The sequence below is a fragment of the Dermochelys coriacea genome, chromosome 28 (genome assembly GCF_009764565.3).
Source record: "Dermochelys coriacea isolate rDerCor1 chromosome 28, rDerCor1.pri.v4, whole genome shotgun sequence".
In the NCBI taxonomy this organism is placed as follows: Eukaryota; Metazoa; Chordata; order Testudines; family Dermochelyidae; genus Dermochelys; species Dermochelys coriacea.
In genome coordinates, this window is record NC_050095.1 from 6,558,635 (window position 1) to 6,575,594 (window position 16,960).

At 44.1% G+C, this 16,960-nt stretch overlaps 1 protein-coding gene across 5 annotated transcripts in view; it reads left to right on the top strand.

Moving 5' to 3' along the window:
- The first annotated feature begins 220 nt into the window (after positions 1-220).
- Positions 221-16,960, top strand: part of LOC119849405 (zinc finger protein 300-like) — a 36,893-nt gene continuing 20,153 nt past the window's right edge. For 2 of the 5 annotated variants that reach the window (XM_038386484.2, XM_043503876.1), the window contains exons 1-3: positions 221-471; positions 887-997; positions 16,095-16,221. In XM_038386484.2, coding sequence (XP_038242412.2) covers positions 16,188-16,221 — 34 coding nt within the window. In that variant the 5' untranslated portion in view covers positions 221-471; positions 887-997; positions 16,095-16,187. Of the gene's footprint in view, positions 472-886; positions 998-8,500; positions 8,645-16,094; positions 16,222-16,960 lie in introns of all 5 variants that reach the window. The other 3 variants (XM_043503873.1, XM_043503874.1, XM_043503875.1) reach the window with 3 other exon arrangements.

The window sequence follows — 16,960 nt, forward strand, 5'->3', positions numbered from 1 at the left end:
GCAGGGAGACTGAGTCACGTTCCTGTCCCCAGGGCATTCACTCTCTCCGGCTCGGCCCCGGCAGCGGCTACCAGGAGCTGGTCCCCAGAGCCTGCCTGCAGCTGGCAGTCAGGGCAGCAGCTCTGCGCCTGGCAAACACAGAGAGGAGGCTCCAGCCAGCAGCCGGAGACAGGCCCGGGGTTGGTGACACAGGAAGGGGCTGTTGCAGCGCTGAGCGTTGGGTGCTGGGAGGAAGGAGGCGGGCAGCAGGCAGAACAAAGCCCCGAGACCAGACAGACACCTGGGCGTGGATGCTCCTAAAATCCCAGGCACTGCTACCTCCATTTTGATCCGGGAGCCGGGGCTGAGCAGCTGCTGCTCCCCACACCCCAATGGGGTCTGTGCTGGGGGGAGCCCCTCATTAACCCCTCCCTGCCCAGCCGGGCGGGACTTTCTCCAGCTGGGACCAGCCCCCTGGGCAGCAGACTGCAGGTGAGTGAGAAACTCCCCTGGGAATTGCTGGGGACGGGCAGGAAAGTGACTCTCTGCCCCAGGGGTTCTCAGGTGTCCCAGCCCCCCCGGTCAATGGCCCGGCTAGGGTCGGAGCTGCCTGAGCAACAGAGACTTGGCCGCTGCTCTGGCTGAGCCTGCAGCTCTGGGCAGGACCGGCTGGACAGGCAAAACCCCGGGGGCTGCAGGTGGGGAAAGAGGCCCTAGAGCTGCCCCCCCCTTGCCTGTCTGAGGGTGGGGAAGGGAGGGATGAACAATGAGCCAGAGATGGAGGGAAGGGACAGACCCTGTGAGCTGGAACAAGGAGGAGTCCGGTGGCAACTTAAAGACTAACAGATTTATTTGGGGGTAAAAAAACCCCACTTCTTCAGATGCATGGTTGTTTTTGTGGATACAGACTAACGCGGCTTCCCCTCTGATACGTGACACCAGGCAAGTGTGAACTGGGGGAGTCTGAACTGTCTCTGGGAAGGCAGGAGATTTCAGGGGGAGAAGACCAGGGGAAGAGGTAGGTGTGTGTGTGTGTGGGGGGGGGGAGTTAAATGCGGGCTTCTCTGATTTTGTCACTTTCCCCTCAAATGTTGAAAAAAATTCTCTCCACTTCTTCCTCCTTTCTCTCTAACGATCAAATATGACTATCAAATCCATCCGATGAAGTGAGCTGTAGCTCACGAAAGCTTATGCTCAAATAAATTTGTTAGTCTCTAAGGTGCCACAAGTCCTCCTGTTCTTTATGCGGATACAGACTAACACGGCTGCTACTCTGAAACCTGTCAAATCATGTGGTTCCCCGCCCCCTACTTTTCTCTCAAAGGATTCACCTTTTACCCTCCCACATATTAACCCATTTTCTTTCTATTTCTCAAATCTCAATTTAAAATCTCCTCAGATATGTGGGTTTCCCCTGCCCATTCTATCTGCAGCAGTTTGTCCTTGTTTAGGTGGGAAATTGTTTCCTAAATGGGATGGGGGGGTTAGTGGGTGCTGTTTGGGAGAGCCCTGAAACACGGCTGACTCTGGGGTGGGGATGGTAGGGTGGCCGGTCTCTGCCAGCAACAGGGCCTGAAAGGGGCACAGGAGGGGAAGGGAGAGCCAATGTCCCCACTGGAGGATCCACTCTCAGCTGCTGTTTCCTCCCCAACTCAGCCACCTGCCCATCTCCTGCTGTAAACCCCCTCCCTCGCATGAGTGACACAAAGGGCTCCCTGCTCCCCATGTGAATGGTGGGGGTGGAGGGAAACATCACTTTCTGATTAAAAAGAAAAGGAGTACTTGTGGCACCTTAGAGACTTGTCCGGTTTGGCCAATGTACATGGCAGAGGGGCATTGCTGGCACATGATGGCATATATCACATTGGTAGATGTGCAAGTGAATGAGCCTCTGATTGTGTGGCTGATGTGATTTGGTCCTATGATGGTGTCTCCTGAATAAGTTTCAGAGTAGCAGCCTGTGGACACAGTTGGCAACGGGCTTTGTTGCAAGGATAGGTTCCTGGGTTAGTGTTTTTGTTGTGTGGTGTGTGGTTGCTGGTGAGTATTTGTTTCTGGTTGGGGGGCTGTCTGTAAGCAAGGACTGGCCTATCTCCCAAGATCTGTGAGAATGATGGGTCGTACTTCAGGATAGGATGTGCCAGCAATGCCCTTCTGCCATGTACATTGGTCAAACTGGACAGTCTCTATGTAAAAGAATAAATGGACATAAATCAGACATCAAGAATTATAACATTCAAAAACCAGTCGGAGAACACTTCAATCTCTCCGGTCACACGATTACAGACCTGAGAATGGCTATCCTTCAACAACAAAAAACTTCAAAAACAGACTCCAACTAGAGACTGCTGAATTGGAATTAATTTGCAAACTGGATACAATTAATTTAGGCTTGAATAGAGACTGGGAGTGGATGAGTCATTACAAAAAGTAAAACTATTTTCCCATGTTATTTCTCCCCCCACCCCACCCCCCACTGTTCCTCAGACGTTCTTGTTAACTGCTGGAAATGGCCCACCCTGATTATCACCACAAAAGGTTTTTCTCCTTTCCCCCCTCCTTCCTGCTGGTAATAGCTCATCTTAAGTGATCATTCTCCTTACAGTGTATGATAAAACCCATTGTTTCATGTTCTCTGTGTGTGTATATAAATCTCCCCACTGTATTTTCCACCGAATGCATCCAATGAAGTGAGCTGTAGCTCATGAAAGCTTATGCTCAAATACATTTGTTAGTAAGGTGCCACAAGTACAACTTTTATTTTTGCAAATACAGACTAATACGGCAGCTACTCTGAAACCTGTTAATAAGATCTTGAGATTTCTTCTTGCCAATCTAAATATAGAATATTAACATAAAAATCTCATTAGATTTTGTTCTTTTCTCAAATTCTTGAATATTACAATAAAATTATTGCTGCTGTTGCTCTTTTCTTTTCTGTTGATAAAATATTGATAAATCACTCATTTTGCCTCTTTAGCTATTATTGATCATTGATATAAAATCAGGGTGCGTTGATTTAAATGAAGGTAATTTTAATCATCAATTTTAATACTAATTTAAATAACCAAGTGGGAAGCCTTGATATAAACCATTGAAGTTTAATAAACTTTTCCATTTGTAGTTGTTGTTGGAGGGGGGTTTGGTCTAAAGAAAGGTGCATTCCCTTTGGTTGCTACAACCATTACAACATGTTGATTTAAAACTAAATAGACACTTTACACTAGATTAGGCAGAGGTGCTGGAACAATTTTTATACTGGAGTTACTGATGATGGAACCCATGGAAATTATGTATTTGGTGTTTGCTATTACTACTTCAAGCCAGGGGGTGCAGTAACCCCCTCTCCCCCCAGCCCTCCTAGTTCCAACACCACTGAGATTAGATACATCTTTAGTACATTAGAAAATGGTGAATGATATTGCATATTTACTAGATAATTAACTTGCTAGTGATTCTGTGGTATGCTGCATTAGGATGGTAACTGGAATTTAATTAAACACACAAACACACAAAGCAGCATATAAAATTTATTTTTATTAAACTAAATAACCTTAAATGTCTTGGATACATCAACTTATTTTATCAAAGCATGTTTCACATGTACAACAAAGTGATTTATTAAACAGAGAAATTAACTCTAGTTAATGAATTAAACTGATTATTTCAGGTCAGCCTGGGAAAATGTTCCAACATACCTGAGTGAAAGAGTCTTCAGCTTACATTTCTTGTTGGTGTCTCTTTGAGTCAGTGGCTTTGTCATTCTATGACATCCAGTGGCACAGCCCCTGGTATCCACAGGACCAAGCCCTTAATACAGAACATGACCTACTCTGCTATATTTATAAATTTTGACCTCAAAAGTTAGATGCTTTTCCCCTGATTCTTTCTTTACATAGAATATCAGCCTTTAATGTCAAGTGTTTCATAGAGGTTCCTGGATTCCTCATATTTATTTGTTGTTTAAATGTTTTAAGAGATTATAATAAGGCTAGACCTTCAAATATTGTGTATTAAATTCAGAATTTGTTTTAAACTGGTTTATTTTTTAAAAGAAAAACTCATTATAATTTAAATAATAAAATCAAAAGAATCTGATTTAAATAACATTAAAAAATTAAATAAAAATCACCAATTTTTATATACCCTGTATAAAAGCCTCACATTTTCCCATTTTCCTCTCTAATTTATGAAAACTGACCCCAAATTCCTCAGATTTTCTCCCTTTTCTCTTTAATTACTGAACATTGAGATCACGTCTCCGATTTTGCTATTTTCTGTGTAGTTATCAAAAACTAATTAAAAAACCCTCTCCATTTTGGAGGTCTTCCCCATGTTTATTTAATTGTAGCAACTCCTGTTTGGACGGAACCTGTTGTCCTGAGTCATTCTCCATATGGGAAGTGCAGGGGGTGGGGCTGATATCCTAAAAACCAAGTTTCCCCTCTCATTTGAGAATCATCTGTGTCCTCATTTATCTCCATTAAAATGTTGGCTGATGAAAGTGACGTCTCCCATATTTAGTAGACATCAAAGCCAGAGGCTTCCCCATATTTGGGGGATCAGTGTTTCCCAGCTGCTAACCGGACAGTTGGTTGGACCCTTACCTTTTCCCCAGATGGGGCAGGATGAGGGGGTCACTCCCTTGGGGGCAAACAACTTAGATTTGTCCTCTCCCTCCAACTGTTTATGAGTGGGATCGTATGACAGCATTGCTTGTGATAGTGGGGGTTGGGCTGAACAGCCTTGGGTTCCAGTTTATTTCTTATGTTCCTAAAAGCTGATGCTTCAGAGCTTGAGCCAGCCCCCTGCTGGGGTCAGGATGGGATTCTCTCACTCCACTTATTCTGGGTTTTTATTTATTTTGTCTTCTTCCTCTGAAGCCTCAGAGACTGCCATGGCTGGAGACAAGACACTGAGTGGGGCCAGGGCTCTGTGATAGCACCGAATATTCCCTCTCGCAGGAGTTTGGCTGGCGGGTTCTTGCTCACATGCCCAGGGTCTAATTGATCACCACAGTGGAGTCTGCCTAGGTCAGATTGGCAGTGACCTTGAGTATTTTCCCCCTTTCTCTAGAATGTGGGGTGCCGGGTCACTTGCCAGGATTATCTGGGTGTATCTCACTGATTCATTTCCCTGCCATTGCTGGGGCCTCTGGCACTGGTGCACCTGTGTCCCTCCACTCCTCTTCCCATAGCACAGAATTGTTTAGGTTCCTGTGGGCTGTGAGACTTTGGTCTCAGGTCAGTTGTTGGGTTTAGTGTGTGATGCTGGGTGGTGCCGGTGGTCTGTGATATACAGGAGGTCAGGCCAGAAGACCAGGTGGTCCCTTCTGGCCTTAAACCGTATGACTATGGCTCAGTGACTCTGACCAGAGTATCCCCAAACCCCATGACAAATGGTCTCCATGAAGGGTTCCTTCCTCCAGCCCTGAGATGCAGCCCCCTCTGTGGTGGGTCAGTGGCCGTTATTGGCCAGTAACAGGGCATGGAAATTTCTTAACTGTTGTGGCTCCTCCCTTGACCCTGGGCCTGGGAACCTGGGTGTTTCTCTGAGGAAAGAGCAAGGGGGCTGTGGGTGAGACTGGTGGGCCAATGGGCTGCAGAGGCCTCTGGGGAGGTAATGCCCTTTACAAGCTGGGGGAGATGGCATGACTGGTTCTGGGGCTCCTGACTATGAAATGCAGGCGGAGCCTGTTGCTGTGGAATCCGCGGCCTTCGCTGGGGACTCTGGCTTGTGGGGAAAGCCCCCTATTAAAATGTGGCCATGGACGGTGGAAGCGGCCCCAGTTTCTGAGGGCACTGTGAAGCAGGCTGGTTTGGCCAGTGCAGTCAGGGAACACACTGCTCAGGGGGTCGGGGTTGCTGCCGGGTGTTACTTTTACCAGGAGTCCCCACCTAAGTGAAAGACCAGCTGGGGAAGGCCTGGACTGTCCAAGGGCCCAGCCTCGCAGAGCTTCTGTGCTCATGGGGAGAACGGGAAACCCTTGTGGCAGAGACACTGAAGGACCGGGCTGTGTTTGCAACAGGGAGACACCCTGCCAAAAACCTCCCCTCCCCACTAGGCAGAACTCTCTGTGATTGAGTGCCTGTCTCAGAAGAAAGTGGACATTTCATTCCTGCAAGACTCTTGCACAGATGCAGGCACCAAACCAATTGGCTTTCTGATTGGAGAGGGGAGGTTTTTCTGAGTCATGGTTCCACCGAGAGTGTGGGAGTTGCCTTTCTCTTTGCGGATAGGCTGGTTCTGCAGGCAGTTGTTCCAGGACTTTTATTGATGGTTCAAGCTACTTTTGAGCAATATCATCTTTTTTTGATTAATGTGTAATCTCCTACTGTAGGGAAATACAGGCTACTTTTTTTTTTCTTCCCAGCGCTTGGGTGCTCTTTTGGCAAATTGTTTTTTTGACAAGTGATATTTTAATTTGTGGGGGTGGGATTTTAATTGTACTCAATGACAGATTGGATAGGAATCCTCTGGAACCTCATTCACTGTCTGCTCAGTGCCTTTCAGTTCTTCTACAGGTTGCTGACCTGACTGATGTGTGACAGCATTTCCAAACTTATGCCAGCTGTACAGCTGGTTGAGTGCCGGTACCAGCTCTTTCTCTAGGGCCCACTTGGGTAGGGATTTTATGTGTTTATTCATCATTTGCTTTCTAGTTGCATTGTCCCAGCTGGGATTTCAGATCGTGTTTGGTCTCATTTGTGTTCTTTTCTCTCTGTGGGAGACTGTCACCCATACTAGCATTTTAACACTTGCCTTGTACAGGATGTTCATTTTGGGGACTCTTTTTTAAGTATTTTTGTGGCACCTGGTTGCCTCCAAAGGATGTCTTTCCTTCCATGAGGCAATGGTGGGAGGTGGCAAAGTTAATGTATATGCAGCAGACAACCCTGGGCCTTTGCCAAAGTATGGAGCACTTAGAGTTGGGTGTTGCAGAACTTGAAAAAGCCTTTCATGATAGTAATGATGCTGGGTTGTAGAACAGCTTGAAAAATATTTTAAAAAATAACAGTGCTTGTGGGACCTGTTGGATAGCAAAGATGCACTTATTTCAGCAGATGGAAGAAAATGAGTTCAATTGATTTATTTTTGTAATTTTGCATGAGTCTCAGCAGAGGCCATTGCTGCTAAGCTTGGTTTTCATTCTGTTTGCTGGTTTCTCTCTCTCTCTCCCTCTTTTTTTATTGGCGGCTCAGTGTTGCCGGTCTGGACAATTGCCTCTTTGAGCAAGTGTCACGGAGTCACCCCCTTCTTCCTGTGATTCACCGTGACTTTCAGCCAGCCAGTAAAATGGAAGGTTTATTAGATGACAGGAACACAATCCAAAACAGAGCTTGTAGGTACAAACAGGAGTCCTCAGTCAGGTCCCTCTGGGGGGAAGGGAGCGTAGACCCCAGCCCTGGGGATCCCTCCGTTTCCCCAGCCAGCTCCAACCTGAAAACCCCCTCCAGCCGTCTCACCCCGCCTGCCCCCTGGTTCCTCCTCCAGCCTTTGTCCAGTTTCCCGGACAAAAGGTGTCACCTGGCCCCAACCCCCCTCCTGGGCTCAGGTATCATCCCTCAAGTGAAGTGACACCCTGGTATCCCATCGCCAATGCAGACTGTCCCAATAAAACTCCCCTGCAATATTCCCAGGTCAATCTGCTCTACTCCATCACAGCAAGCCATCCCCGATTATACTCACATTTCTATTTTCTTGCCTGTTGCTCCTGCTGTGGATTGGGACATTGATAGGCATGGCGATTTGCTTACCTTCAGTGATTCTTACAAATGTACTTTTAATAGCTTAGGCCCCAAAGCACTATACCTGTATATGATTATGGTAAAGATTCAGCATTTTCAAATGCTTATTGATTATCCTGGTTCAATGTGGAGAAGACCGCTTCTGGCGGCAGACTCCGTCTATCCAGCCTGGTGGTCTCTGCACAATCCTCTGATTGCGAAGCATATGGGTGATCTCCAATGGAGAATTCTTCACAGGGTTATGGCCTCCAGGTTGTGCATCATTTGACTCTGAATGTGTCCATGTGTGCCCTGTTGCATGGGGGAGACTGTTTCTCATCTATTTCTTACTTGTTCCAGGTTACACCCATTATTTGTTGTACTTCAGGGTATCTTTTGGTTATAGTCCCTTGATTTTTCTCATAGTGTATTTCCTTTTACTATTAAGTATGGATTTACAAATAGATCTGTAATATGCCTTGTGAACGTCATTTTGAGTCAAGCAAAGACAGCTATTTTGAAAAACAGACAATGTAAAGTATCTGGTATTGGCATTGCCAATGGGCTTCATTTTTTAATTTATTTTTTAGTGGATTTCTGCCTTCATTTGGAATTTAGATATTCTACTCATGCATAATTTGGATCACATTATTCAGTGGTGGACTGCTGGAAATGCACTTAATAGTTTTAGGGATGGACAGTTGTTTTGTATTTTTCTTTCTTGATTTTTACTATTGCTTTCTGTTCTGATTTTATTTAAAGTCTTTTAAAAGCCAAACTCTCTCTCTACTGAGGAGACTTGGATTGAGCTTCCTGGCTGAGATGCTGTTGTTTCCTCCACTGTTATCTGGAAGCCCAAGTTGAGCTGCTCCTTCTGTCCCAGTGGGATCTGTGCTAGAAAGTGACTTTACTTAAAATTTCTTCTGTGCTGAGCCAAGGTGAGGAATTTCTCCATTAGGAACAAGTCCCCTAAAGCAGCCTTGCGCTCTGCCAACATCAGCTCCTGAGCCAGAGACCTCAAGGAAGGTGCCGAGGATGGGCAGCAAAGTGATTTGGCACAAACAACCTCTCCTCATTCCTCATCTCTGCTCTCAGTAGTAGTTTCAGGAGCTGATCCAGCCATGGGGAAGAAAATGACCCAGGAATGGGACTGTCCAAACCTGAGGGGGAGGGAGAGGGGAAAGGAGATCAAAAGGGAAAGAGGAGAGAGACTGAAAGGGGCAGTGGGAAAAGTACGTGGGGAGAGAGATTCCCAGATCTCTGACCTGCCCAGACATACTTATTGCAGCATCCTGGGACAGATTCCCCTTCCTGTGAACAAGCGGAGGAGCAGAAGGAGGAAAAGCAAGTTCCTGAGTCTCCCTATTCCCCCTGCCTGGGAGTATGCTGCCCTGGGGACCGAGTGGGGGAATCCCCCAAAGTGACTCCTTTGGTTCTCTTCTGTTCTACCATTTGGTTCAGAAAGTTTGTTACTGGGAGGATTGAAAAATATCTCTGGTGGGTTTAGTCCTGGTGGGAGTGGCCAGGTCTGCACTGTAATAAATTGACACTGACACTGTAATAAAGTGTTTTCCCAGCATGGCAGAATCTGGAGTGTCTCTCTGCAGGGAAAGAGCCTGGGGCAATTTTGATGTGAAATTAAATTGAAGCCTGCTCTGAAATCTCCCCAGTTTCCCTTCTTGAGCACCACACACCTATAGCCAAATAGACAGTCCTTGTAGGAGCAGGATTTTATAATTGTACTAATTGTACTATAAGAATCGATGTAAACTTTGATTTCATTCTGCCAGCCACCCTTTTTGAATAACAGAAAGGAATGACAGGTTTCAGAGTAGCAGCCGTGTTAGTCTGTATCCACAAAAAGAAAAGGAATACCTGTGGCACCTTAGAGACTAACAAATTTATTTGAGCACAAGCTTTTGTGAGCTACAGCTCACTTCATCGGATGCATTCAGTGGAAAATACAGTGGGAAGATTTATATACATAAAGAACATGAAACAATGGGTGTTACCATACACATTGTAAGGAGAGTGATCAGATAAGGTGAGCTCTTACCAGCAGGAGAGCGGTGGGGGACGGGACTTTTGTAGTGATAATCAAGGTGGGCCATTTCCAGCAGTTGACAAGAATGTCTGAGGAACAGTCGCGGGGGAGGGGAGGGGAATAAACATGGGGAAATAGTTTTACTTTCTGTAATGACCCATCTACTTCCAGTTATTATTCAAGCCTAAGTTAATTGTATCCAGTTTGCAAATTAATTCCAGGAATTCAGCAATTTCTCGTTGGAGTCTGTTTCTGAAGTTTTTTTGTTGAAGAATTGCAACTTTTATGTCTGTAATCGAGTGACCAAAGACATTGAATTGTTCTCCGACTGGTTTTTGAATGTTATAATTCTTGACGTCTGATTTGTGTCCATTTATTCTTTTACATAGAGACTGTCCAGTTTGGCCAATGTATATGGCAGAGGGCATTGCTGGCACATGATGGCATATATTACATTAGTAGATGTGCAGGTGAACGAGCCTCTGATAGTGTGGCTGATGTGATTAGGCCCTATGATGGTGTCCCATGAATAGATATGTGGACACAGTTGCCAACGGGCTTTGTTGCAAAGATAGGTTCCCAGGTTAGTGGTTCTGTTGTGTGGCGTGTGGTTGCTGTGGGGGGCTGTCTGTAAGCAAGGACTGGCCTGTCTCCCAAGATCTGTGAGAGTGATGGGTCATCCTTCAGGATAGGTTGTAGATCTTTGATGATGTGTTGGAGAGGTTTTAGTTGGGGGCTGAAGGTGATGGCTAGTGGCGTTCTGTTATTTTCTTTGTTGGGCCTGTCCTGTAGTAGGTAACTTCTGGGTATTCTTCTGGTTCTGTCAATCTGTTTCTTCACGTCAGCGGGTGGGTATTGTAGTTGTAGGAATGCTTGATAGAGATCTTGTAGGTGTTTTTCTCTGTCTGAGGGGTTGGAGCAAATGCAGTCATATCGTAGAGCTTGGCTGTAGACAATGGATCGTGTGGTATGATCTGGATGAAAGCTAGAGGCATGTAGGTAGGAATAGCAGTTGGTAGGTTTCCGGTATAGAATGATGTTTATGTGACCATCGCTTATTAGCATTGTAGTGTCCAGGAAGTGGATCTTTTGTGTGGACTGGTCCAGGCTGAGGTTGATGGTGGGATGGAAATTGTTGAAATCCTGGTGGAATTCCTCAAGGGCTTCTTTTCCATGGGTCCAGATGATGAAGATGTCATCAATGTAGCGCAAGTAGAGTAGGGGCATTAGGGGACGAGAGCTGAGGAAGCGTTGTTCTAAGTCAGCCATAAAAATGTTGGCATACTGTGGGGCCATGCGGGTACCCATCGCAGTGCCGCTGATTTGAAGGTATACATTGTCCCCAAATGTGAAATAGTTATGGGTGAGGACAAAGTCACAAAGTTCAGCCACCAGGTTTGCTGTGACATTATCGGGAATAGTGTTCCTGACGGCTTGTAGTCCATCTTTGTGTGGAATGTTGGTGTAGAGGGCTTCTACATCCATAGTGGCTAGGATGGTGTTTCAGGAAGATCACTGATGGATTGTACTTTCCTCAGAAGTCAGTGGTGTCTCGAAGATAGCTGGGAGTGCTGGTAGCGTAGAGCCTGAGGAGGGAGTCTACATAGCCAAGCAGACAATCCTGCTGTCAGGGTGCCAATGCCTGAGATGATGGGGCGTCCAGGATTTCCAGGTTTATGGATCTTGGGTAGCAGATAGAATATCCGTCGGGGTTCCAGGGGTGCGTCTGTGCGGATTTGTTCTTGTGCTTTTTCAGGGAGTTTCTTGAGCAAATGGTGTAGTTTCTTTTGGTAACCCTCAGTGGGATCAGAGGGTAATGGCTTATAGAAAGTGGTGTTGGAGAGCTACCTAGCAGCCTCTTGTTCATATTCCGACCTATTCATGATGACGACAGCACCTCCTTTGTCAGCCTTTTAGATTATGATGTCAGAGTTGTTTCTGAGGCTGTCAGAAGACTGGGATCCTGTTTCCAATATGCATTACAATTAGGACCTGTTATAAAGTTTAGTTAGTAAGAGACAGGATTTTGTATTGTGTCTATGATAAATAGATTAGAGAAATGTTGAGGGCCTGAAGCCCCAGTGTGAATTGTTTTAGTTATAAGATTTAGCAAGGATTGATTTACAATGTATTCTGCTGAATATAAAATACTACTGTCAGTATACCTTGGAAGGTTTCTGTGAGAGATTGTTTGTGTGAATGAGGAATGAGGCATCAGGAAAAGATAAGGTGTGAAAGCCTAGTCTTTATTCCACTGGACACCACTAAATCAGTCTTGAATAAAAACTGGGAGTGGATGTGTCATTATACAAAGTAAAACTATTTTCCCATGTTTATTTTTCACCCCTACTGTTCCTCACACGTTCTCGTCAACTGCTGGAAATGGCCCACCTTGATTATCACTACAAAAGGTTTGTTTTTTTCTCTCCTGCTGGTAATAGCTCACCTTACCCGATCGCTCTTGTTACAGTGTGTATGGTAACATCCATTGTTTCATGTTCTTTGTGTATATAAAATCCCCCTACTGTATTTTCCACTGCATGCATCCAATGAAGTGAGCTGTAGCTCACAAAAGCTTGTGCTCAAATAAATTTGTTAGCCTCTAAGGTGCCACAAGTGCTCCTTTTTTTTTTTTTTTGCGGATACAGACTAACACGGCTGCTACTCTGAAAGAAAAAGTGAGAGATTTAGAAAGACCAGGAGACAATCAGAAAACATCCATTGTATCGGATGCTAAACGTGTTAGCAGCACTGACGACCTCAGAGGTGAGACAGGCACCACTGAAGGCAAGACAACAAATAGGAGATAACGATGGGAAGCCCAACAATAACCATCAAATGATAACAGCAGAAAACCCCAAGATTAATACCACTTAAGGACTAATGATTACAGGATGACGTTGCAAAATGCATGGACTGAAATGGGAATTTACAACTATAAAGCTGGGGTGTTTTGCCATGGAACTCTGGGTTCAGTCCTGCAAAGCCTTGGAGCATCGGATCGCGACTGACAGAGCCCAGCTCCTCACTCGTGCTCAATCTAACTGGCCATTAGATTGACTCAAACTACAAAAAACTGGTAACTATAAACAACAACTGGCAGGACCGTGTGTGAGAGAGAGACTGAAAAGCATATGCTAACTGTTGTATTTTCAATAAATGCAGCGTATTTGCCTTTTCCCCCTGAAAAGATCCCATGTGCTTTGTATGAGCATAACATCCTCGCTTCCTCCATATCCATATATCATTTCATACATGCTCTCATTGTTCTTACATATAGCCTTCCCCTCTTCTAGAATCAAACTTGCGAGTTTCGCCAGGAAGTTCTCGAAATTCCTCGCTTTCTCACTCTGTATCTTTCAGACAGGTAAATCTTATTTTTGACATTCATTATTCATTCTTTCCATATGTTCAAACCATCTTAACTTTCCAATTATTATCCTGTTTGCAATTTAATTTTAAAATTTAATTATCTTCTTATCCTAACATTACTTACCCTATTAATCAACGTTCTCCTGCACATATTTCTCAATAAAAGCATTCCCACTGCATTTATTCGGCTTTCATCCTAATATCATAAATTAAGTATATACCCAGGGTAATAGAATTTATATTAATTATTTTTATGCCTAATTTACAGATGGCAAAGTGAGGCCCAATCGACATATTTATCAAGCAAAGACATCCAGTTGCTGAACACGCAAGTAATTCTGAATCAGATGACAGCAATGTAAATGAAACTGAAGTATTGTCAACAAAAAGAATTCGTACTAGCTTTACTCGGAAATAGACTCCTCGTACATTCAATTTGGTTTTGTAGCCAGGAATGATGGTGGAGTGCCAAAACCGCAGTGTGTTATTTGTGGCGATGTGTTGGCTAACAATGCAATGAAGTCGTCAAAGCTCGAGGCATTTAAATACAAAACATAATTAAATTAGTTCAAAGCCAAAAGAAAGAAAGCATGTTGATTTAAAAGGTCATCAGAAACAGATCTTTGAAGTGTCACACACAAATACTTGTGCTTTGCGAGAATGCATCCGATGAAGTGAGCTGTAGCTCACGAAAGCTTATGCTCAAATAAATGTTAGTCTCTAAAATACCCCAGATACTCCTTTTCTTTTTGCAAATACAGATTAGCACGGCTGCTACTCTGAAACCTGTCTTATAAAGTAGCGCTTTGCATTGCTAAAGCTAAAAAGCCATACACAATCAGTGAGACACCAGTGATAAGCTGGATTAAAGATGTCTGCATGGAAATAGTGGGCGAACCAGCAGCAAAGAAAGTGGCTCAGGTGCCACTTTCAAATGACACTATAGCTCGATGAATTCATGATCTGGCTCACGATATGGAAGATCAGCTCATAGGACAGATTACATTAGCAAAGTACTTCTCTTTGCAGCTTGATGAATGTACAGACGTTGCTAATACGGCAGTTCTGATGGTTTATGTGTGCTTTGAACATGAGGGTGATTTGAAGGAAGAGTTTTTGTTTCTGCTTCACTACCAACAAAAACAACTAGTTCTGAAGTGTTCAAGACTGTGAGTGACTACATTTTTCACAAATGTGGGTTGGATTTCAAGTTTTTTGTAGGCGTATGTTCTGAAGGTGCTGCCACAATGACAGGATGGCATTCTGGAGTGGTTACCCAGATTAAGGTGCTTGCACCCGAATGCAAGTCAATGCACTGCTTCATTCATTGAGAAAGTCTTGCAACAAAAAAAATGTCAACAGAACTAAACAGTGTGCTCAGCGAAGTCATAAAAACTGTGAACCATGTAAAGGTGAATGCTTTAAATTCGAGACTGTTCACTGTATTATGTGATGATATGGGAGCTGATCATAAACAGCTCCTATTGCATGCCAATGTACATTGGTTATCGAGAGAAAAAGTCCTGTCAAGAGTATTTGAGCTCCGAAACGAGTTTGCCGAGTTTCTTCATGACAAGAAAACAAATTGGTCACAATTGTTCCAAGATGAGGATTAGATAGCCAAGCTGGTTTATTTGGCTGATATCTTTGCCATCTTTAATGATCTCAACACCTCCATGAAGGGAAGGATGGCTCTGTGTCTTACAATGGCAGACATGATTGACGGACAGAAACAAAAGCTAAAAGCATGGACGAGTCGAGTGTCAAAAGATCGTTATGACATGTTTCACAACTTAGCAACAATCATCACAATGCAGGTGAAGACCTTGATGTTACATCTCTACGAAATGTCATCAGTGAACACTTGACGAATTTGGCAGAACATTTTGAGTTTTACTTTCCAGCAGAAGAAGAACCACGGAAAGGGACTGGATGGATCCAAAATCTGTCCTTTCCATTGAAAGATGACTTAACTGTCACTATGGAGGATAAATTGTTGGAGCTGGCTGCTGATGAAAGATTGAAGATTAGTTTCGAAACTACAACATCGCTTGCTTCCTTTTGGATAAAAGTGAAAGCAGAATATCCTGAGCTTTCTGAAATTGCTCTGAAAACTCTTCTCCCATTTCCTTCAACATACCTCTGTGAGACTGATTTCTCAACCATGAGTGTCATTAAGACAAAGTACAGAATAGTATGGATAGTCATTCTCCATTGCATGTGGCACTGTCCTCAATTGAGCCACGACTGGATAAACTGACAACGAAGAAGCAGACTCACCTTTCACATTAGTAAAGGTTAGGGTTTTAACGTGTCTATTATTGTGTTAATAAATTTTTTTATAATATCTTTGTTAGGAGACTTTGCTGGTTTGATTTTTTTTAATATTTTTTTATTTGTATTTGTTTACAAAATAAACATAAATAAAAATGTCTGCCAACTTTTATTGTATTCATTATATTGTTTCCGATATAAATTAATATTAACTACAAATGCCCAAATAATATTTTCTTGAATTGTAAACAAATAATCATTTTTAACTATCCACACAGACGCACAGCCTTTCAGTCAGTCTTCAATGTATTTAAATGGGAACATCTTAGCATCTGTGCCACACTCCCATTCCAATCAATACAGTGAAGAATCTTAGTTTTTCTGATGTGCTACGTGCCTATGCAAAAACTATAATAATATGGCAAAAATATGGTACCGGTCCCTGGCACATTGGGGGGAAAAAAAATTGCTGGTCTGCCACATCAGATAGTTTGAGAAGCACTGTTCTAGGGGATACGAGGGGCTCTCTCTTTCTCCCCTCACCTTGATGGCTATTGGCTGCTCTGTTTGGTGTGAGGGTGGGACTCTGCTGATTGTGAGCCTCCCAGAGCTTCCATTTGATTGGCCCTGCTGCCCCATGAATAGCGGAGTTATCAGTGGGGCAGCAGTTACTGAGGGTTGGACTCTTGCTCTTTCAGGGACCGGTGATCTTCGAGGAGGTGGCTGTGTATTTTACGAAGGAGGAGTGGGCTCTGCTGGACCCTGCTCAGAGAGCCCTCTACAGAGACATCATGCAGGAGAACTATGAGACTGTGACCTTGCTGGGTAAGGATTCCTGTCCCCTAGCTTATTGTAATGTGAAATGAAGAATTAAGTTTCACATCACCCCACAATGCAAACTGAACTCTATCCTGTTTCAGCATCACCCCAACCTGCCAGTGACACACACACTAGCACTCTGCCCTCCCCAGCTACACAACATTCTGGGAACAGAGCCCAGGAGCAGTATAGCACAGGCTAGGGGTCAGCAACCTTTCAGAAGTGGTGTGGCGAGTCTTCATTTAGTCACTCTAATTTAAGGTTTCTTGTGCCAGTAATACATTTTAACGTTTTTAGAAGGTCTCTTTCTATAAGTCTATAATATATAACTAAACTATTGTTGTATGTAAAGTAAATAAGGTTTTTAAAATGTTTAAGAAGCTTCATTTAAAATTAAATTAAAATGCAGAGCCCCCCCAAACCAGTGGCCGGGACCCAGGCAGTGTGAGTGCCACTGAAAATCGGCTCGCATGCCACAGGTTGCCTGCCCCAGGCACAAAGTCTAACACTTCTCTTTGCTAAGGGAAAACTTGGGTTTAGGTCGGATGTAGTGAACAGAAGCTGCCTGGTCTGCACGGAGCCTATTCTACATCAACCATCTCAGACTGCAAAATGTTAGCACCCCTTACCCTCAACCTGAGGATTCCTTCTGAGTCATCGCCTTCGCTTACCCCTGACTAAGCCCTGGAGACCACTAGCATTATGTGCCACCAGACTGCTAACAATCCCCATGGCAAGAACACAC